This window comes from Chlamydomonas reinhardtii, chromosome 17 (genome assembly GCF_000002595.2).
Source record: "Chlamydomonas reinhardtii strain CC-503 cw92 mt+ chromosome 17, whole genome shotgun sequence".
Taxonomy (NCBI): Eukaryota; Viridiplantae; Chlorophyta; class Chlorophyceae; order Chlamydomonadales; family Chlamydomonadaceae; genus Chlamydomonas; species Chlamydomonas reinhardtii.
The window spans coordinates 2,044,314-2,069,407 of NC_057020.1; the positions used below are offsets into that span (position 1 = coordinate 2,044,314).

Genomic DNA, 25,094 nt, shown 5'->3' on the forward strand with positions numbered 1-25,094 from the left:
CGGGCGTTGCTTGGGACTACCAGAAAGGATGCGCCCGAAACCAACCTGGAGAACACCAGCGCCACCGGTGCCCAGCACGACATGTATGGGAGGGAGGGAGGGACAGGAGGCGTGATGCACTGCCGCGGAAAAGCTATGCTCCTCCAGTCAGCAACAAGCCACACCACGCCGTGCTTTCACTGTGCTCTGCTTTCCCGCTGCCAGCTTACTAAACACCGACTAGCTTTTCAGCCTGCATCGTTCTGCCTGTGCGCCCCTGCAAATTCCTGCAGTCGGGCAGGCCGGCAGCGCGTTCGCCGTGCCATAGAAAGTGCACATGCATTAGTAAGGGGACATTGTAACAACTTGCATGGCTCGTGCGATGCAGGGCAGCTGGATCGATGGTTCTCTACGGCTTGGTCCACGATGCTAGGAGCTGGGGGCGTGAGTGGGGGCCTCTGGGGGCAGGGGCTCGGCGCGTGGCAGCGGACTGCAGGGGGAGTCAGCGTGAGGAGTGGACGACCAGGGTTGTCGTGCCGAGCCCCTTGTGACTGTCACTTAGTACCGCCGGCTGCAGCGTGCGGCCTGCGGTTATGTTAGCGGTGGCCTAGCCCGCATTGACGTGCGTGACTGCTCTTCGAGGGCGCGTCTGAACATTGTCATGTCAACTGGTCCGACCACCGAGACTTCCATGCCAGGGTATACACTTCAGTGCCTGTTTAAACGTGTGAAGCTTGGTGTAGATATGCACCATACGCAGCAACGATCGTGGGCCTGCTTCCCATGACCATCAAACTGCAGCGGGACGCACATTGCAGTTGCATGGAAACCAGTTCAGCCTCAACAGCTTTTGCGAGCAGCTTTATTGTCAGCGAGTAGTTGCTAATCCGGCCATACGTCCATCACACCATTTACCCTGCCCAACCGCTGTGAACGCAACATGGGCGCTACACCCACAGAAGCCCTCCCAGAGATGCTTCGGTTGTATTAATGTCTGCTTAACTTTACATGTTATATTTTATGGGCAGTGGCACGTCCAAATTATTTGGCGAAGTCACCTCGGCTTCCTGACGAAGGCCGTCTCAGCCGGCAATCGCATATTTTGCGGCTTTCCAGGGATTTACATATATAGCAATATCTTCCAACGCACTGCTCCAAAAAGCTTTGTTTTGCGCCGTCTGTCGCGCAATGGCGACCCGGGGCTGCGCCCTGCAGTGACGTTCTGCTAAACGCGCTGCGACAGTATGGAAAGTCGACTGATCGGTTTGCCAGACGAGCTGTTAGCTAAGGTCCTTCTCTCGGGGGGCGACTCACTGGCGAGCACGGCGCTGACGACCGTCTCGGTTTTCGCCAGCTGCTCCTCGTTGCGGCGCCTTGCACCACAAATGTTGGCAGCGGTGGGCTTGGGCCATGCAGCTGCTGGAAGCCCTGGGCACGCTGCGGTGACCATGTTCGGGACCGGCCTTGGGCAGACGGCGTCGCTCATGGCCGCCGCTGCATCGGCTACATGCAGCAGACAGCTAACCCTAGATGACGTGCTTACGGGCGAGCGTCGACAGACGGTGGTTGCATATCTATTCGAGGTAGGAGCGTCGATGTCGGTCGGGTAGCGGCGACGAGGGCAGTACACCATAACGATCGCTTAGCAGTGCAACATGTTGACACCGTCGGTAGATCATTGCTCAGAGGGGGCTGCACGTTAGCGCCCGCCCTCTGCACGCAACCACTTGGCATTCCACCGCTTTGGCCAATCCTCGCTCGCGCGACCTCTGCCGCGTCTGCAGGTCGCCAATGCCTGGGAGCTGGACGGTGCCGTGGGCTTCCTGGCGGTCAGGCTCTTTGACAACTTCACAGCGGCTATGCGCGTCCCGTCTCCCACTCTGTGAGTTCCGAGATGGTGCGGTCGCAGCAGGCTGAGGCCTTGGCGCCCGCGAGCGGCGGCGGCAGACCGGGTCCCCGCACCTCCCGACTGTGTAATGGCCGCCGTTGGGGCGATAGGGTGACGGCGCATGCGGTTTTGTTGAAGCGTGCGTGTGTCGTCGAGCGGCAAGTCGAAACGTTTCACGCGCGGCGTGCCGCCTCTGGCCGTACATTCACCCGATGGTGGACAGCCCCGCGTTCGGATGGCCATCCACGTTACCCTCACTCGCGGACAGCGCTCCCCGTCGAACCCACCACGAACCAACCCAAACTCGAGGTGGCGCATTGCGAACATTTCGACTCGCATCAAAACCCCCCATCGATCCGTCTGCCACCTAACGCGATTACGCCCGTTTGTGCCTAAGAGGAAACCGTGACTCGCAACTGCCCGCCCGCTCCGCCTGCCCCTCCCCGTCACCTCCCCCGCATCCACATCCACAGGCTGCAGCTAGTCGCGCTGGGCTGCCTGCGCCTGGCTGTCAAGTCCCTTTCGGCCGCCACCGCCGCCGCCCACGCCTCGACTTCTCGATCAGAACATCCCTTGGGCGGGTCCGCTACGACAACAGCCATCGCCGCCGCCGCTCCTGCAGCCGCCCCTGCTGCTGCCGCGGACTGCTACTGCGACTGTGACCTCGATTGCGAGGCTTCCACCGAAACCTGCACCGCAGAGAGCGAGGCCGCTGCGGGTGGCCTCTCCTCCGCCGTGCTCTGCCTCACTGACGCGGACGACGATGCCGACGCCTCTGCGGCCGCCACTGGCATGGTCTCCGACTCCGCCCCGGCGGCGGACCCGTCGTCGCAGGCGCCGCTGCCGCAGGCATCGCTGCTGGAGCCTCAGCGCTACGCCGACTTGTCCGCCGGTGCTTACACGGCGGAGGACGTGGCGCGCATGACGCAGGTGGTCGAGGGCTTCGTGCGGCAGACGCAGCTGGAAGACCAGGCGGAGGAGGAGGAGGCGGAGGCGCAGGCGCAGGCGGAAAAGGTGCAGGCGGAGGCGGATGCGGTGGGAATGGCGGAGGGAATGGCGGTGGACAGCTACCAAGGTCCGGCGGATGCGGAGCAGCCTTCGCAGCCCGCGCAGCCTGTGCGGCCGCCGCTGCGGCTGCGGACGGCGTGGTGGCTGCGCCGCGACCTGTGCAGCGCTCCCACCACCCGCCACTTCCTGCGGAGCCTGTTCGCCGCCGCTGCCGCGCCCGCCGCACCGCCGCCTGCCGCAAGCGCCGCCGCTAGTGCGGCCGAGCCCACTGCCGCCGCCGTCACCACCGCGCTGGTTCCGCCGGGCCTGCAGCAGCCGGTGCAGCTGCTGGCCAGCTTCCTGTCGGAGCTGGTGCTGCTGACGCCAGAGGGCGCCGTCGCGCCGCCGGCACACGTGGCGGCGGCGGCCATGTCGCTCGCGCTGGAGGTCGCCGCCGGGCTGCCGGCCTGGCCGCCGGCCCTGCAGCGGGCGCTTCCGCTGCGACTGGAGCCGGCCAGGGGCGCCCGCAGCAACAGTTGTGGTTCAGGCGTGGTGGCGGCGGGTGCGGCTGGCGCCGGCCTGCTGGAGGACTTCAGCGCCGTGCGTGCGGCTGTGGCGGCGGCACAGGCGGCGCTGGCGGTGCCCGAGCTGCGCGCGGCCTGGTCGTGCCGCGTCGCCGCCGCCGCTTCCGGTGCTGCCGCTGCTGCTGGCGGGGAGCCTGCTGACGCGGTCACCACAGCGACAGGCGCCGTGACAGCTGCGCCGGTCAGTGCCGACGCCGTGGAGCCCCCGGCGGTTGCGCCGCTGTCGCCGGGTGCAGCTTCGGCGTGGGATGTGGTGATGGCCGCGGTGGCGTCGGCGGCGCCATTGCTGTCAAGTAACTAGCGTCACTCAGGGTCGGGGCGCCAGGCGGGGTTGATCCAATCCGCGGCCATTCCCGGACCTCTAAGGCCCCTGCACCGCACAGGCAAGAACAGCGTTACTGGCAGGCTAGAGGCTGTAAGGTATTGCCAGCAGCATTTTTGCGTGGCCATGCGGCCGAGGCTGCATGTGTGTGGGCACCACGCCAGTTTTTATTTGTACGGTGGCCGTCCTTGTTCAATCTTTTTCATAGTTGTGGGCTTGGCGCACACACATACATATACGCGTGCCATTGCCCAAGACACCAATGCTGCACGGTTCTAGCAGGGTCGCCATTCAATGCATGTTAACGCAATCTGCGTATGGCTGAGAAAATTGCAGGCTTGAGTGTACGTTCTGTTGGATGGTCATCTGCAACTTAGTCAGGCCAGGGCCGGGACCCTTCACGGGCCCGACACTAACCAGGCAGGCAGCAAGCAGGCAAACGGCTTGAGGCGGGCGTGCCAGATCTGGTTCCGTCGTGAGTCCTGTCTTACTTAGCGGCCGGCTGCGTCTTACAAGTAGATGGCGCTCAAGGAAACACACAAAGGGCTGAAATGCAGTGGGGAGCGGGGCAGGTGGTGCGGTGGGGTCTGAAGGCACCTTGCCTGGAATTGGCTGGCTACAGAACTCGGTAATGGGCGAGAGAAAAGGGGAAGGCCTTGGCGGCAGAGAAGCAAGCAGACTAAAGCTAGTTGCAAGGGTCTGCACGTATTGTACTCGTTTCGTCATCGCCGACCTTTTAGCTCGTAGGCTGTGCGTACAAGTTGTGGCGTGCTGCAACGCTGTGTTGTGTGTGGGTGTGTGTGGGTGCGTGCGTGCGTGCGTGCGTGTTTACACAACATATGAACACGAAGATAGGCCCTGTTGGTGGAGGATGAAACCAAAGGTGATGCAAAGCCAATGCGAGTGATGTGGCTCAGGGGAGAGGTTTGTCAGCCGTGAGCGCGGGATGTGTATGGGCGGATTTCAGCTGGCCCGCCTGGATTCAATGGAGCTGCTTTCATCGGTATCGCATTCTTTGCAAGAAAAAAACTGCTGGTTGGATTTGGCACGGAGAGAGGGGATGCTTCAGCAAGCAAGTCTATTGGGCGCGCTATTGCAGGGCGGCGGACAATCCGAGTGCGTCGCATCGGATTCCGGGTACCTGCACACGAACCTGCAGCTAGCCAAAGCCTGGCAGGAGTAATTAGTTGTTTATATGGCTGGTTTTGATAGTTTGTGTGGGGTATTCTTACACACCTTCTTTGCGCGAGATATTGCCGTAGGTTCAGTCCTGCATTCACTCGCACTGGCTGCAGCAGTGCGGCCCGGTGACCTGTTTGCTTGTCCAAGGTCACGTGTAAGAAGCAGGGAAGGCGCCAACACTTGCACGACACGGGATTAATCGCGTGGACGCTTTCAACACAAAACTGGGATTATGTGCGGCTAAGGTAGCTGCAGCACGGCATGAGCTGTCTCGTTGAAAGCTCCATGGTAGTAGCTTCCCGTTTGGTTGTGGATAAGGGAAGTTCATACATCGTGTCTGGTCACTGTCCTGGTGGGTATTTTCATCGTAGTTTAAGGTGCTGCAGTGTCGTAATTGGCGCATTGTCTTGTTTAGCTGATGGCAAGAATGCAGGTCCCGCGCAGGCAATGGCAAGGACCCGGTGGTTCGTAGATGGATAATCGGACTGGTGCAATGGTAAGCTACTTACCCGGCAGCTGCAAAGGCTGGGAGGGCAGTTTCATCGTATATGCGGGGGTTGTGATGGTCGCCTGGATGTCAACCAAATCATGCGTGACGTATACGGTTTGATTGGCGCCGCTACGCCTGTCGCCCGTGCCTTGCAAGGTGTCGGACAAGCTCAGATTTTGTTGTTCTTGGTTTGGTTTTAGGTTTCAGGGGGCAAAATCCTTTGTCGATGCAGTACAAAACACCCGGTCGCCCATGTAGCTGTATGTGCGGGTACGGAACCGCTGGTAGCGTAGCAGGGTAGCATGTAAGTGTAAGCCTTTTGGGCAGCTGGAGAATACACGCATGGTAGAGCATTGCCGGAATCATGCAACAGCAGTAGGGTTGCGCAATCTTACTCGGCGGGAGAATGGATTGCAGGGAGCTTAGAGACATCTCTTGGTTGATGAGTTAGGAGAATGCCCATGTGAAGGGAGGAGCAGTAGGTAGGGCGCTAAGTTTCTAAACCGTTGACGGGTAGGTGTAGCAGGCACGCCGGATGCGTGGCATTTGAGTTTGCAGTCACCGTACATATGTGGCGTGGGTGCTGCGCACACATGCTATGATTGCACGTGCTCATGCAATGCGCGCGCTTACGGAAGTGTGGCATTATCAGGCCAGTACACGTGCTGGAAGGAGAGCATTAGATAGGGAGGAATTTCTAGAAGCGCATGTGACTACTGCGCGCCGCACCCCCCAAAATTTTCTTGTTGAACTAATCGTGCGACTAGCCAACCGCCTATCTTGGGGAGTAACGGGGCTGCCCTAGGATCGTCTGATGTCGCTGGGGGCACACGAGGGACGTTTGAGGACGTGCCCTGGTGCTGTGCCGGCTGGTTCCCCTGGAGAGACAGAGGGGGCAGCGTAGTGTCTAAGTGGTTTGCTGGTGAAGTCTGCCGGTGCGCATCCCGCGGTCTTTAAGCAGTTTCCCTCCCGAGGGATGATCGGCACGGGGCAGTAAGTCAACCGTATACCGTTACAGTAGCAGCGCAATGGGAAAGACCATCCACTGGTGCGTAAGTGTTTGGTTAGGGAGCGGCTACCAGGAATGTCACGTCTGGTGCCCTCAGTGATAGCTGTTGCCTGGGAATGGCTACCTGGAATGTTACGTCAGGCTAGCACCCGGCCCTATGCCTAAGCAACAAGCGGTCAGCCGCTTAACTACTCAGGGGCGACCCCCATTGGTCGTCCCAAGAACGCCACCACCACCGCCACGCACATGGAGATCGACCCCCCTTCTCCCCCCGCTTCGTCCAGCAGGCGGCAGCAGCCGGCGCAAGCAAGCTGCGCTCCGACTCAGTCTCGGCTGCCTGAACCCAACCCGGATGCCGACACGCCCATCACCCTGCCGGATACTACACGCCGCAAGCGGCACCACATTGAGCTACTACAAAGCGCTGCGAGCTGCAGGGGGGTGCTGCCTCCGCGCGTGTGGTGCCTGGTGCGCGCGGGTGTGTGTGTACCTGCGGTGGGTGTAAGGGCAAGGGGTTCGCACGTTTGGGAAGCAGGGCAAGCACAATTGCCGATCACCGACCAACTGACGCGAATGCGCATGCCTAGAGCAAGCGAGCAGCAGCAGTTGCGGCGGCGCATATGCTGCTCGCTCGCCACAGCCTAACCAGCCGGAGTCGACACCCAAAACTGTGTGTACGTTTGCACTTGAGCTATTATGAATAAGCACAAGCTAAACTGGAAGCGATGTCACACCCCACGCACCTACCGTGCGCGCGTGCCACCACGTCATCAAGTGGCGCGAGACGGCGGCTAGGCGTGGTACTGGACGCCCAGGTGGTTGGCCAGCCGCTGGATCTTGGCGTCCCGGCTGCCGGCGGTGGGCCGGCCGTATGCCAGCAGCAGGGCCGTCGCCTCGGGGCCGGTCAGGTCCAGCAGCGCGTTGCCAGTGGCCGGGTAGTTGGGCGGCACCGTGCCGACGAGGTGCGCGGCGCCCGCGGTGATGGGCACCTGCCCTAAGGGCGCGTTAAGTGCCAGCGTGGCGTTCAGAGCCCGCGCAGCCATGGCACGCGCCTCTGCAATGCCCTGCTGCCCTTGCATCTGCCCCTGAATCTGCTGCAGCTGCTGCTGGATGAGCTGCAGCTGCTGCAGCCCCTGCAGCTGCATCTGCTGCATCTGCTGCTGCAGCTGCTGCTGCTGCTGCCGCAGCTGCCGCAGCTGTTGCTGGATGCGCCGCTGCCCAACCTGCAGCCGCTGCTGCCCAAACTGCAGCCGCCGCAGTTCCCGGTCGATGATCCTGCCCCCCCGCATCGTGATGGTGTGCTTCACCTGCAAAGCCATGCGGAATGATGTGGAGAGAGTGTGGTGAGCAAAGTTGCGGGCCAGCTGTGGCGACAGTGCGTGCATTCGGAATGGCCGAATGAGAATGGCACTGGCGTGAGCATCGCGCACCCCTGGCATTGCGCGATGGCTGCTGTGGTTCACACCACGATTGTTCCGCATGGTCCACGACCATGCAACCATCATCCCTTGCGTGCCAGTTGGAGCTGAATAGGAAGCAATTGGTTTCCGCACGCACCGGTATGTGCTCTAAGCTAGACTCCGTGGACTTCGACGCGTGCGTGGAGTGTCGTGACCTGCGTGTTCAGGAAGACGGGACGATTTTTGAGTCCTTAGCATACACCTCGGCATTATAGGAATACGCAGTTTGCACTCAGCCCGTTTAATCAGCAGTCTAATGAGCGGCAAACCCCTCGATGGGCCCCTCTGCAAACCCCCATCACTGCCCTTTCCATCTCCACGCCAACCTCGCAACAAAGTGCCTGGCGTACCTTTATTAGCCTCAAAATTGCAACCTGCAAAGCAGAAGAGCAAAATCGCGGTTGTCCGCGAGGATGCTGTTGCCCCCGAGCGCGAGAACGGCTTTATTGTGAGATATAATATGCCGGATACTATCTCTATCGTATAGAGGTGCCAAGGAAAGGTCGGAAATCAGGCAGAGGCAGGCGTTGTGGTGAAGGCCAAACGGTGAACGCAAGTTTACAGGTGCTCGCTTTGTGCTCGAGTGCTCAAATATACGGCTTCTGAACTGCAAGTGCAACTAAAAATACATAGTTGTGGATTGGGACCATGGCTTTACGCGGCTGTCCGCAGCTGACACTTGCATCATGGAGAGGGCCTGTTCGGAATTGAGCCATTCCGCCTTAAATTCCGAGCCGCTCAGCCAATGAACTTGTAACAGTGTGTGCTGCTATTTGTCTTTGCGAACGGTGCGTTGGGGCATCCATGGCCAGGGGCGCTGGGGTGAGGCGGGGTTGGGGAAATGTGGGTGGGGCCTTGGGGGAGAGGGGCGTGGCTGGGGCTGACCATGGATCCAGGTTTGAATCGTTCATTTGTTGCCGCTCTCGGGTTGACGAGGGTGCGGGGCCCAGCTGCGGGCACATAGGATAGCAAGTCGGTCTATCCTGAGGTGACCAGAGGATCGGTAGGATCGGTACCCCATGCCACCCCTCCGGACGGCGCGCGCACGACTATGCACTCCCACTCACGCGCCGCGCCAACCGCCAGCCTCCACCGTGTTCCACCGTGCTCAGAACCCACACGCGTGTGCGCCCAACTGCCAGCTCCCACTCGCGCGCCTGCCGACTAGCGCCAACTGCCCGTGTGCGTCACTACAGACAGGTAGCTTCCGAGCCGGGCCGCCGTACAACTACCTGCTTACACTCGCGCAACTGCCGACTGCCACGCTGCCTCCTGTACGGCTGAGGGGGGTTGGGGTGCCGTACACGAGTTAGTTGGGGGTTAGTCGGAGCTGTCCTAGAACCCCCATTATACTATTTTTTGCCCGACATGGAGCCGATCTCGGCGTCGCCTAAATCCCTCAGTCTCACTTACGACACACTTAGTTGTACCCTTGCATTTGCACCCCTCCTGAGGCTAAGGCCACAAATTTCCCAGCAGCCGCGTTGCGCGCGCTTTCCTACTACAGCAATCCGAGGTTGCACGTCCACGTCCACCTCCTCGCGCGCAAGCTGCCTTTCCCCACAGCGCATCCTCCGGCCTCCCCGTCCAGCCCCGTCGGTGCAGCCACTCCCTCGGCCCGCAGACCTGCACTCAGGCCCGGCATCAACCGTCAGCCCAGCTTGCCTCTCTGCTCCTCGCAAACTGGTCCTCAACCCAACGTAGCCGCCTGCACCTCCAACTCCAATATGCCTGCCGCCACCTTCCACTCCTCCACACGCTATTGCCCTCAGCGCCGCTCTCCCCCTTATCTCCGCTCCCTATCCCTTCAACTCCGTACTCCCTTCTCCCTCTCCAACTTCTACCCCCTTGTCCCTGTCCCTCATCTTCCCTTTCCCCCAGCTCCCTGCCTCCGGCTTCCTGCCTCCCTCCTACATGATCTTGGCCCCGGAAAAGTCCATCTCGGGGTGCGCCGCCATGAACTTCTTGAGCATCTCCTGCTTCTGCAGCTCGTCGCTGGTGGGCAGACCCAGAGCCTTCTGGCGCTGGTCGAACTGCGAAGAAGCAGGCAGAGGGGAGGGTGCAGGGGAGGGGGTGTCAGGGCGGGGAGTCGAGGAATGTTATGGCAGGTTACGGCAGGTTACGGAACTCGTACTGCCATTAAAAGTGCGAAGTCTACGGACGTGACAGCTGTTGCTAGTCAAACTAAGTAATACGTGAATGGTCTGACGGCCGGGTTTTGTCATGATGCAGTACAGTACGCTGAGAGTTATCTTGAGTAGGCCTACTGCCACCTATAGCAGGTCTGCTCGTGTTAGCCGGTAGATCAGCACCAACTAAGGGCACTCACTCGCGCTACGTAACAAGAGCCATCATTGCTCGGTACCGTGTCAAAGCCCGGGGAGACCCAGCGGCCAGCACCCAAGGGACACGGCTACCGGTATGCGATGCAGCGCGTGACGCGCCTGCCATCCGCCGTATACGATACTTGTACGGTGCACCGCGGTGTTGTACGGTGCACCGCGCCCACCCACATTGTCCTCCCTCCTTCATCCCACCCGTGCCTCCCTCCGCCTCTCCTCCCACCTCTCTTCCCACCTCTCCCCCCTCCCTCCTCACAGAGCCCGCTGCACCCACCATCATCTTCTCCACGGTCTTTCGCGTCTCCGCGTCCAGGTCTCCCAGTTTGGAGTTCTCCGGCTCCACCTTCTGCGTGTCGATGGCGGGCTCGCCCTTCACCACAGCGCTCCACCAGTGCATCCCTTCCAGCTTGGCCAGAGTCAGCTGCGCGCGTTGGGGCGTAAGATGGAGAGGTGACAGTCCACTCGAAGCCCAAATGAACAGTGATCTCCAACTGCCAAAAGTTGGGGTCTGATCCGCATCGCAAACCCTGTCAAACACCACATGCCGTTTGACCCCTTTTCCAGACCGGCGTCATACCCGTGTGACTCCCACCCCGTCCTCTTGCATTCCGCCTGCTGCGTATCTCCCCGCGCCTGCTTCCTTCTGCTCTCCCCGGGTCTGGACCCCGTAGATCACAATGCTTTGGCCCCTCCTGCCCTTGCGCCCTCCCCTCCCCTTTCCTCCCCTCCCCTTCCCCTTCCCCTCCCCTCCCCTCCCCTCCCCTCCCCTCCCCTGCCCTCCCCTGCCCTCCCCTGCCCTCCCCTGCCCTGCCCTGCCCTCCCCTGCCCTCCCCTGCCCTCCCCTGCCCTCCCCTGCCCTCCCCTGCCCTCCCCTGCCCTCCCCTGCCCTCCCCTCCCCTCCCCTCCCCTGCCCTCCCCTCCCCTCCCCTCCCCTCCCCTGCCCTGCCCTGCCCTGCCCTGCCCTGCCCTCCCCTGCCCTGCCCTCCCTTCCCCTCCCCTCCCCTGCCCTCCCCTGCCCTCCCCTGCCCTGCCCACCCTGCCGCACCTCCATGACGTCGTCCGCGATGTTCCACATGCAGTCGTCCGCCTTCACCGGCTCCGACAACTCGCCCTCAAGGATGGGCGGCTGGCCCTTGAGGCCCACACGCAGCTTTGTCTTGGTGATTGCCACGTCGCACATGCGCGCCTGGGAGGATGCGTGTGTGGTAGGTGGCAAGGAGTCTGTGCGCGTATGCATGGTTTTGATGTCCAAAGGGGCAGGACAAAGGATTGGTGGGCACGAGCCCCGCGATTTAATCTTGGGGCGAGCACGTTAGGCACGGAATCTACTGGGGTTGTTGGTGGAGGCTTGGAGCTGCCCGAGAGCAGGCGCCGGAGGTCTTGGGGACAGCAAGTCCGAGGTGAAGCTAGTCCGCTCCGCTTCCGTCGTGTGGGCGTGACACTCCCCCTCTCCTCCGGCCCTCCCACAAACCGAGCGCCGGCCCACCTTGGTGCCCTTGGGCAGCGGCACGTTGACAGTGACCTCGCTCAGGGTCTGACCCCAGCTGTAGGTGTCCAGGTCCGCACCGCGCTGCGAGTTGGGCTCTGTGGGCGGTTGCCACGATGCGAGGGGCGTGGGAACAAGGGGGCGGGTTGGGTCCAGCGGTCCCGAGTGGTGCAGCCGACACGCAGATTTAAGGAGTAGAGCCCCAGCGAGGGCCACGGTGCATGCAGTGGCCGCAGTGTGTGTCGCCACCCTCGCTGTACACGCCCGCGCCTCCTGGGCCCCACTCATGCGTTAGCATGGAGCCATCACAGTGATCACACATCCCGCATCAGTATGCAGCCATGCACCGTGGCTGCCCGTTCCGTTTGCTTTCCCAACCCACATGCCACCTCTCCCGCACTCACTGATGCCCTTGCTCTCCTCCTTGGGCTCCTCCTCCAACACGGTCTCACTGGTGCTGGCCGCCGCGGGCTCCACAGCAGCAGCCGACCCAGATGCAGTCGCCTTGTCCGCCGCTGCCTCAGCCGCGGGCGTGGGCGATGCTGCCGCGGGCACGGGCGTGGAGGTGGCGGGCGCGGCGGGCGCTGCAGCCGGTGTCGGCGCGTCCGCTGATGCAACAAGCGGGAAGTAAGGCAGACAAGGTCAGGCAGTAGCAATGTGGATTGAGATACCATGGCAATGATTCCAGTAGGCGGGGTGGGCGGTGCATTGCCGACATGCTGGCAGGACAGGGGTCGCGTTCACGCCTAGTCACAAGACCTACCTGGCTTGCTAGCACTTGCTGGCGCCGGCGCAGGCGCGGCTGCCTGTTGTAGCAACAAGAGGGTGGTCATATGCAAGAAGTAAAATCGCTCGCAGTGGTATGAGGAGGACTTGAGCATAGAGGACCCGAGCAAGCGCAAGCTGCGTGGGCGCGTGTCGGCCTGCAGGCATGACCCCTACTGCGCCGCGGCCCCCCGCGTTTTGCATGCCGCGCAGCAACACCGCCCCCACCTTGGGCTCAGCAGCCTTCTCTCCCGCCAGGAAGCCTCCCTTGATCCCACCGCTGCTCGCCGAATCGCCTGCGACCTGCAGCCGATGGCAAGCGCGCGCAAATGCGCGGGCAAAGGTTAAGACCAACCCCGTTTGATGCAAGGTTTACCTTATCGCATTATTTACCAGCAGCGCAGCATAAACAACATCACGAGGCGCTTACGTGCGTGAATGCTTCTAGAACGCGCTTCTTCGGGTCCGCGCCCTTGAAGAAGTTGCTCTTGCGCTTCAGAAAGTCAAGGACCGACGTAAGAAACTTCTGAGCGTCACCCTCGTGCTGGATCAACATGTTTCCGAAGAGCTTGTCGCCCTCCTCGGGGTCCCATTTGTCAGTAACGTCCTCGATAACGCAGTGCGGCGGCATTCTAGATTGGCGGTATAGATACGACTACGTGTGGACAAAAGGGAACGGTATGAGGGGCCATGTTGTCCTCTTGACACGCTTTGACACGCCGGCCCATGCACCCGCCCATGCACCCGCGGCGGACGCGCGTGACGCTAGCTATACAGCGCACTTCAATACGGTCAAGCCATGACGAGTCGCTCCCGCAACCACCTGCGCTATGTAGGACAGTGTAGGAAGGCTCCTAACGCGCACCAGCCTGCCCCTGTGCCTGTCGAAAGCAGGTCATTCATGAGCCCCGGTGGGCTCCTACCTGAGAGGACGCCCACGTCGCTCAACATCGCTGCCATCATTAACGTGTGCAACTTAGTCGGCGACATGTACTCTGTCACGCATGCTAGCGCCATATGCTGCGAGAAGGAGCGGACGCGTGGTGCAACTTGGGAGCAGGGGAGGGACGCTTAGGAGCGACACGCATGATACACCGCAATCGCAAAGCTGGCTCGGGGCATGGCCGGCTGATAGTGGTATCAGTGCCTGGTGGCCCAGAGCTCTAATGCGTAAGCATGCTGAGCACGATGCCTGACATGCCACCCCGCTGCAATGAAACCTCACCCCTACACCGCCACCACTACGTGGGCGGTAGTGAGCGAATGCGGATAGCGATGCTCATAGAGAAACAACCCTTACACGTTCACATCCAAGGTGGTGTTGAGAAACACCGAGTTTTTTTTAGAGTGCAAGTGAGGTGCAACAGGAGCCGCTTAGGCGGTCTCCTCGCCCTTGCCGCCCTTGGTCTTCTTGGGCAGCAGCACCGCGTGGATGTTGGGCAGCACACCGCCCGAAGCAATGGTCACCTCGCCCAGCAGCTTGCCCAGCTCCTCGTCGTTGCGGATGGCCAGCTGGATGTGGCGGGGCACGATGCGGTTCTTCTTGTTGTCGCGGGCGGCGTTGCCGGCCAGCTCCAGCACCTCAGCGGTCAGGTACTCCAGCACAGCGGCCAGGTACACGGGCGCGCCGGCACCGATGCGCTCGGCGTACTTGCCCTTCTTCAGGTAGCGCGCAATGCGGCCAACGGGGAACTGCAGGCCGGCCTTGGCGCTGCGGCTCACAGCCTTCTTGCCAGAGGTCTTGCCCTTGCCGCGACCAGCCATCGTATCGAGTGGGGGGTTCTTGAAGAACGAAGTAATAAGGTTGGAGAGTGAGTGTTGTAAGCGTTGTAATTATATCGCTAGCGTCCCCTGTGTATATATGCAGCAGGCCCGAAAACGAGGCGCCTCGCCCTGGCCAGCCGGTCAACGCAGTCAACGCTCATCGGCGGTTGGGTCAAACAACCGCTCTCCTCGCCCTGGCCACCCCGCGACCAGCCGAGCTTCCTCATAAGCTGCCTGTTCCCGCATATATTTCCTCAACCCCGAATACTCCGTTACATTTTTGCTTTCACAGCTCCCATATCTAAACAAAATGGCCCCCAAGAAGGACGAGAAGCCCCCGACTCAGGAGGCCGGCGCCGAGGCCCCTGCCAAGGCCGAGGCCAAGCCCAAGGCCGAGAAGGCCGCCAAGAAGGCCAAGAAGGAGCCCTCCAAGAAGGCTGCCAAGGAGCCCAAGGGCGATGGCGAGAAGAAGGACAAGAAGAAGAAGAAGAGCGCCGTGGAGACCTACAAGCTGTACATCTACAAGGTGCTCAAGCAGGTGCACCCCGACACCGGCATCAGCAGCAAGGCCATGTCTATCATGAACAGCTTCATCAACGACATCTTTGAGAAGGTGGCCACCGAGGCCTCCAAGCTGAGCCGCTACAACAAGAAGCCCACCGTGACCTCCCGTGAGATCCAGACCGCCGTGCGCCTGGTGCTGCCTGGCGAGCTGGCCAAGCACGCGGTGTCGGAGGGCACCAAGGCCGTGACCAAGTTCACCTCGGGCTAAGCGCCCTCTGGACCGATGACCTGGTGACGCATTGACGCATACCACAAAACAAAATCGGTGTTTCTCAACACCACCACACACTTGGGGATGGGGGGAGACCATTTACGACCTGACGCATTGCACGTGGGGTCCTTGTAAGCTGTTGCCGCAGTGAGCCTGGCCAGCTCAGGCTCCAGGCACCGTGGCGAGGGGCACACAGTTGGCACAGGACGGGTGGGGGACCTGGCGCCCTACATTACGGTATACGCTGACACTGTTTGCATGCTGCAGGTAAATAGGTAGAGCTGCTGAATGGTGACCTGAGAGTGTTGACCTGGTCTGGCTTCATGGGCAGGTAGGGCGGCATCCACGCCGCGCTTTAGGGTGTCAGGTGGTCTGAAGTTGTGCAGGCCTTCATTTGGGGTTGTTGGGGAGCAACAGTTGAACTGTATCAATTTACCTGCCTACCGAGACACTTGCTGTATGCACCAGACCCAGGGGACCCCAAAGCCACATAAGCACTAAGCGGCTGCATACTCGTGTCAAGTTGGGATGCCAGGGAGCGCGTTCGTGGCCACACGTCTATGGTATGTGCGAGCCGCTGGGATCATGCCCCGCCGTGGTGCTTGTCTCGTGGCATGGCTGGTGGGCTGCTCCTTGCAAAGGCCAAGGCTGCCCAGTGGGCCCCTCCACATTCAATTGCACCTAACACCTCCTGGCATGGTGTTCCCCAAGGGTAGGCACGTACCTGTGTAGTATCCTTGTGTAGGATTGGAGGGAAGGCCCCGGTTGCAACTGCGTCCTACCGCGGCGGGGTGTGGGCAGGCGGTACACCATCAGGCAGGCCATGGGAGACTCGAACACTGCAAAGGCCAGGACATGCCCGGGATTGGCCCAGGGCATATGGGAAGGTTTAGACTTTGGATGCTCAGCTGTGTACGTGCACGCCCCCGAGTGAACCCGGGTTGGCCACCCGTGAAGCGTGTGAGGCGTGTGGACCACTGGGATCCTTGGGGCCCCAATTACTTTTTGTTCAGCACACCCGTATTGCATAACCATATGGTGTGCATGGGACTGTTAGCGAAAGCTAATGAGGGCTGAGTTACCAGGTGGGCCCCTTGCCTCCTTCACTTGGCCGTATGTACGGGACTCTGGTGCGTGGCAGGGCATGTGGAGGCCCCCAGTTGCTACTGCGCATTGCCAGGCAAGGCAACCGTGCCAGATACTGAGGCATTGCTAGAATTATAGGCGTGAACGCCGCGGGATGGGATCACGCAGGCTGAAGACGACAGTTAGCATGGGGCACGGCAAACCTGGTAAGGACAGGGAGGACCAAACAAGTGTGAAGGAGTAGTCTGAGGCTGGTGTCACGGCCTCTAGAAGGCCGTTGCAGCAGGGCACGCTGGAATGACCCCCGTCTGTGGCACTTGGCAGCGCGGCAGCTCATACGGTATGCTGCAGCACGGAGTGGCAGGCACGGCCCGAGGAAAAGGCGGCTCGCTGAGCATGCTGGGTACCCCTGGCAGTACGGCAGCGTGGTGCGGAAGCTGGGGTTGGTGTCTTGTGTAAGCGGATAACGGCAATGTCCGGCATTGTGCAGGCTCAGGACAACATAAAAGTAGAGGCAGGGAGGACCATGTACAAAGGTACAGAATCCCGAGGTTGAGGGTGGTGTTGAGAAACACCGAGTTTTTTGGGGGTTTTAGGTCCTGGCACGCCACGCGAGCCCGCTTCTCCCGGGTGAGGGAAGGCGTGGCAGATACAGTGCGCGCAGGGTATAGGAGCCGCTTAGCCACCGAAGCCGTACAGGGTGCGGCCCTGGCGCTTGAGCGCGTAGACCACGTCCATGGCGGTCACGGTCTTGCGGCGAGCGTGCTCGGTGTATGTGACCGAGTCGCGGATGACGTTCTCCAGGAAGGTCTTGAGCACCGTGCGGGTCTCCTCGTAGATCAGGCCGCTGATACGCTTCACACCGCCACGACGAGCCAGACGGCGGATAGCGGGCTTGGTGATGCCCTGGATGTTGTCGCGAAGCACCTTGCGATGGCGCTTGGCACCGCCCTTGCCCAGGCCCTTGCCGCCCTTGCCACGTCCGGACATGTTTGCTGATAGGTTAGGGGTACGAAGATAAGATATGTGAGTTGGTTTGTGAATCACACTGAGGCCCTGGGTGCTTATAACAGGGCGCTCGGGGCAAGGCAGGATCCAAGTCAACGACACAGGTGAGGCGTTGACCAGGCCTTCATGCAGTCGAGTCTTGCCGGTCAACGCCTCACCCTGGCCATGTTGACCAGTCATCCTCGCGCCTGCTATTTAAGCCGAAGCGGCTTCTGCTAAACTAAAACTTTCCAGCAATTCACATCGTCCTTTTCCCAGCTTCCAACAAAATGGCCCGCACCAAGCAGACCGCTCGCAAGTCCACCGGTGGCAAGGCGCCCCGCAAGCAGCTGGCCACCAAGGCCGCTCGTAAGACCCCCGCCACCGGCGGTGTGAAGAAGCCTCATCGCTACCGCCCCGGTACCGTGGCGCTGCGTGAGATTCGCAAGTACCAGAAGTCGACTGAGCTGCTCATCCGCAAGCTGCCGTTCCAGCGCCTGGTCCGTGAGATTGCCCAGGACTTCAAGACCGACCTGCGCTTCCAGAGCCAGGCCGTGCTGGCGCTGCAGGAGGCCGCTGAGGCTTACCTGGTGGGCCTGTTCGAGGACACCAACCTGTGCGCCATCCACGCCAAGCGTGTGACCATCATGCCCAAGGACATCCAGCTGGCCCGCCGCATCCGTGGCGAGCGCGCCTAAGTGTCCCGGCACCTGCGCTTCTAGCTGACGTCGGCCCTTCCTCGGGCGTGATGACAGCGGGCGGCGCAACCAAAAAAAACTCGGTGTTTCTCAACACCACCTTATCCTCGTGGTCTTGGAGGGCGGGGCTGTGGGGCACGTGATGGAACATGGCAAGGGGCAGGAAAGCGTAGTCCCGATGTGTGTGGCTCCCACCCGTGCCCACATAAATGCGTAGCAAGAAGGGACAAGGCATTGGTGCGTTGTTCGCGCGCTGTTACTGTACCGACGGTAGCTGGCAGGTTGTGTCGATGTTTTGCTGACGCGCGGGGCTGTGGGGCAGTGTGACAACGGACCCCACTTGCCGGCTTGCCGCGCCGAACGGCAGATTGGCAGGGGGGCGCGGTGGGAGGCAATAGAGGTGGTGGGAGGAATTGAGCAGCTGCGTTAACCCCTACTGTGTTTGGCTGCAGGGGGAGCTACACTCGTGTCAGCCTGTCGCGCACGATGGAAGTGGGGCTCTGTGGGAGGCCACAGCGCCCGAAGGGCTTCATGCAGCTGCCTTGTATTTTGGCTGTCATCGGATGCCTCAGCTGTGCATGATGGCCAAGTGCCCCAACCGAAAACCATGCCGCCAGCGTTTACGCATGTGTCCTCCACATTCCAACACCTGGTCGCGCATCCTATTGTAGTCTGAAGCACGCCGCCCGCTCGCGCGATGCACACCAGTGCACACCTTGATGCACACACGAATATTTCCGCCACACAGTGACCGGCGTTGCGACAGGCTCGCACGCGCGCGTCCCTTCCCTAAGCTACAAGCCTGTACTGTAACCCATGAATCGCGAATCCCCGCGATCCCACTATGTCGCACGCCTGCTCGCCCCTCCAGCACGCCTCCAGCACGCAGTCCTAACTCTCACGCTAAAGCTCCTCATACACGTCGTACAGCCCGCCGTGACCCACATGCACGCCGTAGTCTTCCCCTTCGTCCTGTTCCTTGCCCTCCTCCGCCACGCCCTCCAGCCCCAGCTCCAACGCTAGCCGCCTGTCCAACCCCGCCTCGCCCGACACGCGCCGCCGCACCCGCCGCAGCTGGCGCGCCCCCGTTCTCCCAAGGGCTTCCATCATGCCAGGCATAGCCCGCCTTACGCCGCCGCCATCCCTGCCGGCCTCCTCTTTCCGGCCCTCCAGCTGCCCCCAGCTCGGCCCCGCCGCCGCCGCTTTCGCCTCCACTCCTTCACCATCCACCGACAGCAGCGCTCTCCGCCTCGTGCCGCCCTGCTGCTGCCTGCTGACCGCATCAGCCGCCGCCACCACCGCGTTTGCCGCCGCCTCCGCTGCTTGCGCCGCCGCCGCGGCGGCCTTGGCGAGCTTAGACGCCTTGGCGCGCGCCGCCCGCTGCGCGAACCGGCGATGTGCCTCCTCTCGGGCCGCCTTCATCTCGGCATTCACCCGGTCTGCATACTCATTCGGCTGCCATTCCCGCTCCGTACTGCAGATGATAACCGAAGCCAAGGGCAAGACCGAATGCGCGATTTGGAAACCCGCCTCGGCGCCGCAGCATCCCTCACCCTTTCACACCACTCTGCCGCCCCCCTCCCCCTCCCCCGCCCAACCCGCCCTTCCTCCCTCCCCCCCCGTGCTAAACGCCCCCTGCGCACCTGTTGAGCTGCCGGGGGCCGCGGCGCAGCAGGCCGCACTTGATGGCCTCCGGGCCCCGCTCCGCCAGCTCCGCCAGGCGTGTGGCCGCCAGCGGCTGCACGCCAAGCCCCCGAGCCACGTGGAACAGCAGCGTGTCCAGCCGCACCAGCACCCTCCCAAACCTGTGGCCAGAAGGAGGGGAGGAGCAGCCGCCATGCGTAAGGGGATGCCAGGGTTAAAAGGAGGAGAGGTGGAGCACGCATGAGGAGAGGGGGACGGGGAGTTGGAAAGGACTGCCCACTGCCCGCTGCTTTCCCTGCACCAGCGCCCCCATTACCCCCACACGCTCGCCTGTAGAACTCCACATCGGGTCCCTGCTTCTCGAACAGGCGCTGTATGTCGGTGGGCAGGTAGTCCTCGTAGGTCAGGTTGAGCAGCTTGGCGGCCTTGGTGCTGTCCTTGTCGTGGATCTGTGTGCAGGGACAGAGGGGTTACATTCAGGATTATCGTAGTTAAATCTGTGTGCAGGGACAGAGGGGGGTTATACGCCCGAGCCCAACGAAATAGGGCCACAATCGCTAATTAAGGGGCGGCAGGGGCAGCAGGCGGGGGCAGCAGTGCGGCGGCGGCGGCGCGCAGGAGGCTTAGGAGCTAGGGAGGGAGAACGTGGCGGCGGCCAGGCGCCGCAGCCCCTCGCAAGGGTGGGACTGGGCACCGCCGCGGCCAAGCTTTCCAGCAGCCCGCCCTCAGCCCTGCGTGCCTTAACTCGGCCCCCAGGTCCCCGCCCTCCCCGCGCAGCACCTCGCGCAGTGTGTGCGGCCAGCCCACGCCCAGCTCAATGACGTCGTCCAGCACGTCGTGGCCAGCCTCCAAGTCCACAACCAGGTCGTACTGCAGCGGGCGGCGGGCGCATGTGCGGCGGGCGGTGGGCGCATGTGCAGTGTGCGGAGGGGTGCACGCAATTCATCACAGTCCTGTGTCACGCGCGCGCTGCCTGCGCGGCGGCGCCAAGACAACTCCCGTGCGCAGGTGCTCACCCGCGATGCGCGCACGCGCAGCAGCCACCCACACCACCCACGCCCTCCCACCCATACCCACCTGCTGCAGGATGGCCCGGCCGTGTGCGACCTGCTTGGCCCCGATGCCGCCGATGGGGTAGTGGTACACCGTCTCGCCCAGCATGCCGCTGTGGGAGGGGAACGAGGGAGGGGGTTGTGCATGCGCGCATAAGGCTGCGCTGCCTTGGGGTTGCGGTCACTGGCAGCACCACCGCCCCGCCAGGCACAGCGGCAGGCAGTGTCTGCCAGCAGGTGCCACCCGGGGTGAGCTCCTGCTGCTCCTGCCGCGGCGCTCCTGCAGCGCCTGTGTTTCCCCCAGCCTGCCAGGCCCGGCCCCTGGCAGCCCAGGTCATGTGCCCCAGTGCCTGCCCTGCCTGCTCCTGCTGCCATTCCACACTGCCACCCCCAACCCATTCCCATTCCTAGCCCTCGCCTCCACGTCCCACGGCCCCTCAAGGGGCTCTTGCACGTCGCTGCTGATTCCAGCAATCCTACCATAACGCCCCCTCCCCCCCCCCAATTCTCCTGCTGCCGCCTCCTCCTCCAACGCACCGCAGCATGTAGTTGTCCACTAGCACGGGCCCAAACTCCTCCCAGAAGGCGCTGTCGGTGCCGGTGAAGGTGTTGTGGAACAGCGTGTTGTTGCGGTAGTCCCACTTCATCTGCATCGTCACGAACTTGAGGTGGCTCAGCAGCCGCTTCAGCGGGTCACTGAGGCGCCGCGGCGCGGTACAGGGGCAGGTGGTGGGAGGTGCGGCGGCGAGCAGAAGGGGGCGAGGGGCGAGGGGCAGTAGGAATGGAGGGAGGGAGCGCGTGGTGTTCAATGAGGTGGAAGGGTTTGTGTGGAGGTGGGCAACGGCAGGCAGGGTCTACCGCAAGGCGTCCCCAGCAGCTGTACATCCGCACGCGCCCCAACCGCCCCATCAACTAGCCACGCTTCCTCCGCCCCCGTTGCCCCCAGCCAATCCTTCAACCTTGAGTGCCAACTACCCCATACGCCCAAGCCTCCCTTCGCCCGCAGCTCACCGGACCAGGATGACATTGAAGAACTGCGGGCAGGTGCCCACATTGTCCGGGTCCTCGAAGCCCTCGTGCAGCGTGTACTCATTACTAAAGTACTGGTAGCCCAGCGCCGCCGCGAACTCGAACCGCTGCTCGCACGTGGTCATATCCGTGGCGCGCTTCGGGCGGCCCCACGTGCCCCATCTGGGTGGCGTGGAATGAGACGATGTGGTGTAGTGTGGTGCGGTGTGGTGCGATGCGTGCCAGTCATGTGCGGCGCCACGGTATTCCCATCGGTGGAGATGTGGGACTAGCGTTCAAGCAGACCTTCGCTCCCGGCAATCCCCGCAGCCCCCGCTCCTTGCCGTCGGCGCCAGGACGTCACTACAACACCACCATCCCATCGCGAACACCGTAACCGCCATCGCCTTCCCTGCCGTCCATCGCCATCGCTCCGTAGCGAATGCGCATCGCACACGCACCTGGCTCCACGGCCCGTGCGCTGCGCGTGGAATGAGTTGTTGAGCCAGCGCACGCGGTCGTCAAACTGACCGATTTGGCAGATGTAGGCCGAGTCGTACACCTGGGCCCGGCAGCCGTTGTTCTCTGGGGGGCAGGGACGCGGGTGGCGCGGTTGTGTGAAGGTAGCAGTGTGCCTTGACGAACAGGGCTTTGAAGCGAAGTCAGGGTGGTGCGCCTCCTCCTGAGGCCATTGATGCAACAACCCTACGCGCATTGTCCAAGCCCACACCATACCACTGCGTCCACTGCGTTGCTGCCCTCACAGTCCGCTGCCTGTGTCAGCCCGCACCCTTGCACGCCCTCCCTGTTTCCCCAGCCCCAGCACGCCAGCACGCAACATGCGGAACACACCCCCCCCCCGCCCCACACATACACATCGCCTCCCCGCCCCCCCCCCCCCCGCAGTCCGGTCTCGTCTCACTGGCTGCGTGGCACCAGCTTGTACCCCCCGCCTTGGAAATGTGGAAGTACTCCATGATGCCCTTGCGGATGGCCACCACCCGGTGCGCTTCGTAGAACTGGGGGAGCAGCAGCAGCAGGGGAACGGGAGCAGGAGGAGGAGGAGGCAGGGCAGTGGAGAGACGACGGAGGGCTAAGCTGAATGCCGGGTGAGGGCGTCAGAGTTGCGAGTATGCTTAACGCCCTCTTTGTAGCATATATGCAAGTGAGCTGCGTGCGAGTAAACTGTGAGCAAATTGCGAGGATGGCCAGGGATGCACTAGCGCGCTGGCGGCGTCGGCCCTGCTATACTGGCGGCGAAAGCAAGTCTCTTTGCCCCCCCCCCTCAGGCATGCCCTTGCGGCGCTGCCCGCCAAGATGCACTAGGACTCCGGCCTCTGCCCAATCCCGCAATACCTCACGGAACAGCTGTTGCAATGGCGCCTCCAGTTCTGAGGGCACCTGACGCTGCCATCGGGTCAACCACGCCTTCACGAGCTGCGCCATCGCCACGCGGCGGATGACAGGGAAGGCCTGCCGTAGCCCGAACATGTCTGGTGGCCCCGTCGTGATATTTGCAACACGTGACGTGTAGAACGCCCCGAGCATTTGCGCCCACGCTGCGGTGCTGTCGCGCCCCTCTTCGCCGAACTGAATGAGGCTTCTGACGCAGTCTGATGCGCCGTGCTCATCCAGTTCAGGCAGCTTTTTCAGCGTGCCGTTGAGTTTGAGCAGCGGCATGGTGATCGCAACGTCCAGCATCGCAAGCAGCTCGCCATCAGCAGTTGCATTCGCCGTGTTGCCAAAGAACAGCTCTAGTGCCTTCTGCACCAGCGGCTCTGTGGCCTGGGCCAACGTACTTTGTGCCAACAGCGCCAGGATTACCAGCGCCAGCACGCTGGGAGTCCCCAGCCCGTATCGTTGCTTCATAGGCAGCGAAGCACTGTAGGGCTTATTTCATTTATGCTTTTGCAATAAGGCCATAATAGCAGTAAAGTGAGTAGTCTTGACCAGTTTGTGTTTCGCGTGAGCAAATTGAAGGACAACAGCTCGAATGCTCTTTGTCGCTTCAAGTCAATCAGTGTGACCCTGTATTACTATGTAAAACTTGCGTACAGAAGTTGTGGGCATTCACGTGAGTGCGTGCCTTGGTTCCAATTTCCCGGCCCCCTCAACCGTGCGCTTTTCCCGGGGAACACTTGTCCCGTGCCGACAGCTCGCCCTGGCTACTGACGCGTCCCGCTTACAAACAGCAAAGCGGATGCCGCTTGCATACTCACACCGTGTGACAAAGCTGCGCACGATATCTCGGTGCTACGTACACGGCAAATGGCGTGACATGGCACGGCGCTCACCGGATCGGGCGAGCGAAACAGACAGGGGCGCAGTGTAGGGGTGCTTTGCAAGTCGGCATCAATCAGAAGCTTCTTTACATCAGGACCAGCTCGTCGCTTATTTGTGCTGTCAAAGCGTGTGCCCGCTCAGGCACACCGGCACAGCTCCGCATCGGGGCCCACAATCCACTCCCCGCCACCATCGCATCTGCACGCGTGCGCTAGCCCCAACCTATCTCTCCTAAAGGTCCCTGCACGCTCACACCGTCGCGCCCTCTTTCAATATCTGCAGTGAGCCTTTAAACGCTGCCGCCGTGGCCCTGGCGTCCCCCAGCTGCTTGTCCAGCTCCGCCAGCTGCTGCCGAAGGTGCTCCTGCCGCGGCGCCACCAGGCCCCGCACCTCCCCTAGCGCCGACTCCACGTGAAATCCTAGGCCCACGGACACGTAGATCCTGCTGACGTCTGGCACACGCGCCGCGCACTTGACATCGCAGCCCACGTCCACACGCTGGCCCTCGAGAGAGGTGGCGCCGTCCTGAATGCGGTTAGGAGGGGTTGAGGTTAGGGTGGGGGTAGCAGAGGTGAGGCGTTAGTGCTGGGATTGCATGGCGATGCGAAGTAGAGTTTACAAGTGGGTGCGGTGCAAGAGAGGCGAGGTACGCATGCGGGTAGCGGGGCATAATGGAGCTGGCTCGCCGCCGACCAGGTTGCAACGGGTGTTGCCCGCACCCAGGCGATAACACAACCTTCCAGATGCTGCCACTCACCTTGACGAACGTGGCCACACCGGCCACAAGCTTTTCGTACTCGTCTGTGAAATGACACCGCAAGAGCAACGGGTGGATGTTGCGGCGGCGGGCCAACGCGTTGATCCACAGGCCATATGTCCATAGGCCAGGCAACGGCCTCACTCCTAGTTTGAGGCCCTTCTTCCGCCGTATCCCACGGCTTTCCAACGGCCACTCCTACCCTTGACACAGTTTGGCCCTCCCAGTGTAACTGGACACGCCCGCCCCAAACCCCAGTCCGTCCAACTCACCCGAGTCCTCTTGCAGCTTCGCCCTCCGCTGTTCAAGCTTATCGATGTCTGCCTCTAGTTTCTCCTTGTATCCCTCAAATTTCCCTAGTTGTGCCGCTAGTTCGGCCTGCGTCAGTGGGGCATCGCCGACGTCACTTTCCGCAGGCCGCTGCATCGTTACCGCTGGTGCAAGGAATTCACAGAGCATCAATAGGGCTTCTGGGCAAGCGTGTGTTTTGTTACAGGCTGGCGCAGACTTGGGATTCATGTAGGCAATCCGCCCAGCTGAGCAAAA

The 25,094-nt window shown here is 61.9% G+C and overlaps 9 protein-coding genes across 10 annotated transcripts; 3 read left to right on the top strand and 6 right to left on the bottom strand.

Moving 5' to 3' along the window:
• Nucleotides 1–1,002: 1,002 nt before the first annotated feature.
• CHLRE_17g711550v5 (uncharacterized protein) lies at nt 1,003–6,402 on the top strand. The gene is made up of 3 exons (XM_043072092.1): nt 1,003–1,562; nt 1,764–1,861; nt 2,341–6,402. Exons 1-3 carry the CDS (start codon nt 1,365–1,367, stop codon nt 3,737–3,739), a joined length of 1,695 nt encoding a protein of 564 aa, XP_042914551.1. The 5' UTR covers nt 1,003–1,364; the 3' UTR covers nt 3,740–6,402.
• A 30-nt stretch (nt 6,403–6,432) lies between these two features.
• CHLRE_17g711600v5 (uncharacterized protein) lies at nt 6,433–8,652 on the bottom strand. The gene is made up of 4 exons (XM_043072093.1): nt 8,252–8,652; nt 7,999–8,056; nt 7,189–7,748; nt 6,433–6,931 (listed from the first exon to the last, which is right to left on the bottom strand). Exon 3 carries the CDS (start codon nt 7,728–7,730, stop codon nt 7,233–7,235), a length of 498 nt encoding a protein of 165 aa, XP_042914552.1. The 5' UTR covers nt 7,731–7,748; nt 7,999–8,056; nt 8,252–8,652; the 3' UTR covers nt 6,433–6,931; nt 7,189–7,232.
• Nucleotides 8,653–8,786: 134 nt separating this feature from the next.
• On the bottom strand, nt 8,787–13,162 carry CHLRE_17g711650v5 (uncharacterized protein). The gene is made up of 8 exons (XM_001700374.2): nt 12,925–13,162; nt 12,723–12,797; nt 12,493–12,535; nt 12,134–12,337; nt 11,730–11,827; nt 11,289–11,429; nt 10,518–10,664; nt 8,787–9,934 (listed from the first exon to the last, which is right to left on the bottom strand). Exons 1-8 carry the CDS (start codon nt 13,123–13,125, stop codon nt 9,812–9,814), a joined length of 1,032 nt encoding a protein of 343 aa, XP_001700426.2. The 5' UTR covers nt 13,126–13,162; the 3' UTR covers nt 8,787–9,811.
• Nucleotides 13,163–13,256: 94 nt separating this feature from the next.
• CHLRE_17g711700v5 (uncharacterized protein) lies at nt 13,257–14,332 on the bottom strand. Its single transcript, XM_001700373.2, has one exon. It carries the CDS (start codon nt 14,256–14,258, stop codon nt 13,869–13,871), a length of 390 nt encoding a protein of 129 aa, XP_001700425.1. The 5' UTR covers nt 14,259–14,332; the 3' UTR covers nt 13,257–13,868.
• A 190-nt stretch (nt 14,333–14,522) lies between these two features.
• Nucleotides 14,523–16,704, top strand: CHLRE_17g711750v5 (uncharacterized protein). Its single transcript, XM_043072094.1, has one exon. It carries the CDS (start codon nt 14,569–14,571, stop codon nt 15,028–15,030), a length of 462 nt encoding a protein of 153 aa, XP_042914553.1. The 5' UTR covers nt 14,523–14,568; the 3' UTR covers nt 15,031–16,704.
• A 72-nt stretch (nt 16,705–16,776) lies between these two features.
• On the bottom strand, nt 16,777–17,202 carry CHLRE_17g711800v5 (uncharacterized protein). The gene has a single exon (XM_001700372.2). The coding sequence runs from the start codon at nt 17,107–17,109 to the stop codon at nt 16,798–16,800; it is 312 nt and encodes a 103-aa protein (XP_001700424.1). The 5' UTR covers nt 17,110–17,202; the 3' UTR covers nt 16,777–16,797.
• Nucleotides 17,203–17,302: 100 nt separating this feature from the next.
• On the top strand, nt 17,303–17,984 carry CHLRE_17g711850v5 (uncharacterized protein). The gene has a single exon (XM_001700422.2). It carries the CDS (start codon nt 17,397–17,399, stop codon nt 17,802–17,804), a length of 408 nt encoding a protein of 135 aa, XP_001700474.1. The 5' UTR covers nt 17,303–17,396; the 3' UTR covers nt 17,805–17,984.
• Nucleotides 17,985–18,296: 312 nt separating this feature from the next.
• CHLRE_17g711900v5 (uncharacterized protein) lies at nt 18,297–23,752 on the bottom strand. The gene is made up of 10 exons (XM_043072095.1): nt 22,865–23,752; nt 22,431–22,527; nt 21,970–22,093; nt 21,512–21,691; nt 21,038–21,196; nt 20,526–20,613; nt 20,229–20,318; nt 19,779–19,897; nt 19,448–19,609; nt 18,297–19,278 (listed from the first exon to the last, which is right to left on the bottom strand). The coding sequence occupies exons 1-10, from the start codon at nt 23,375–23,377 to the stop codon at nt 18,708–18,710; spliced, it is 2,103 nt and encodes a 700-aa protein (XP_042914554.1). The 5' UTR covers nt 23,378–23,752; the 3' UTR covers nt 18,297–18,707.
• On the bottom strand, nt 23,679–25,002 carry CHLRE_17g711950v5 (uncharacterized protein). Of its 2 annotated transcripts, none has more exons than XM_043072096.1 (3): nt 24,821–25,002; nt 24,549–24,592; nt 23,679–24,316 (listed from the first exon to the last, which is right to left on the bottom strand). In XM_043072096.1, the coding sequence occupies exons 1-3, from the start codon at nt 24,972–24,974 to the stop codon at nt 24,041–24,043; spliced, it is 474 nt and encodes a 157-aa protein (XP_042914555.1). In that variant the 5' UTR covers nt 24,975–25,002; the 3' UTR covers nt 23,679–24,040. The 2 variants fall into 2 exon arrangements, with proteins under 2 accessions (XP_042914555.1, XP_001700422.1); XM_001700370.2 differs by having other exon boundaries at nt 23,865–24,316.
• Between the last annotated feature and the right edge of the window lie 92 nt (nt 25,003–25,094).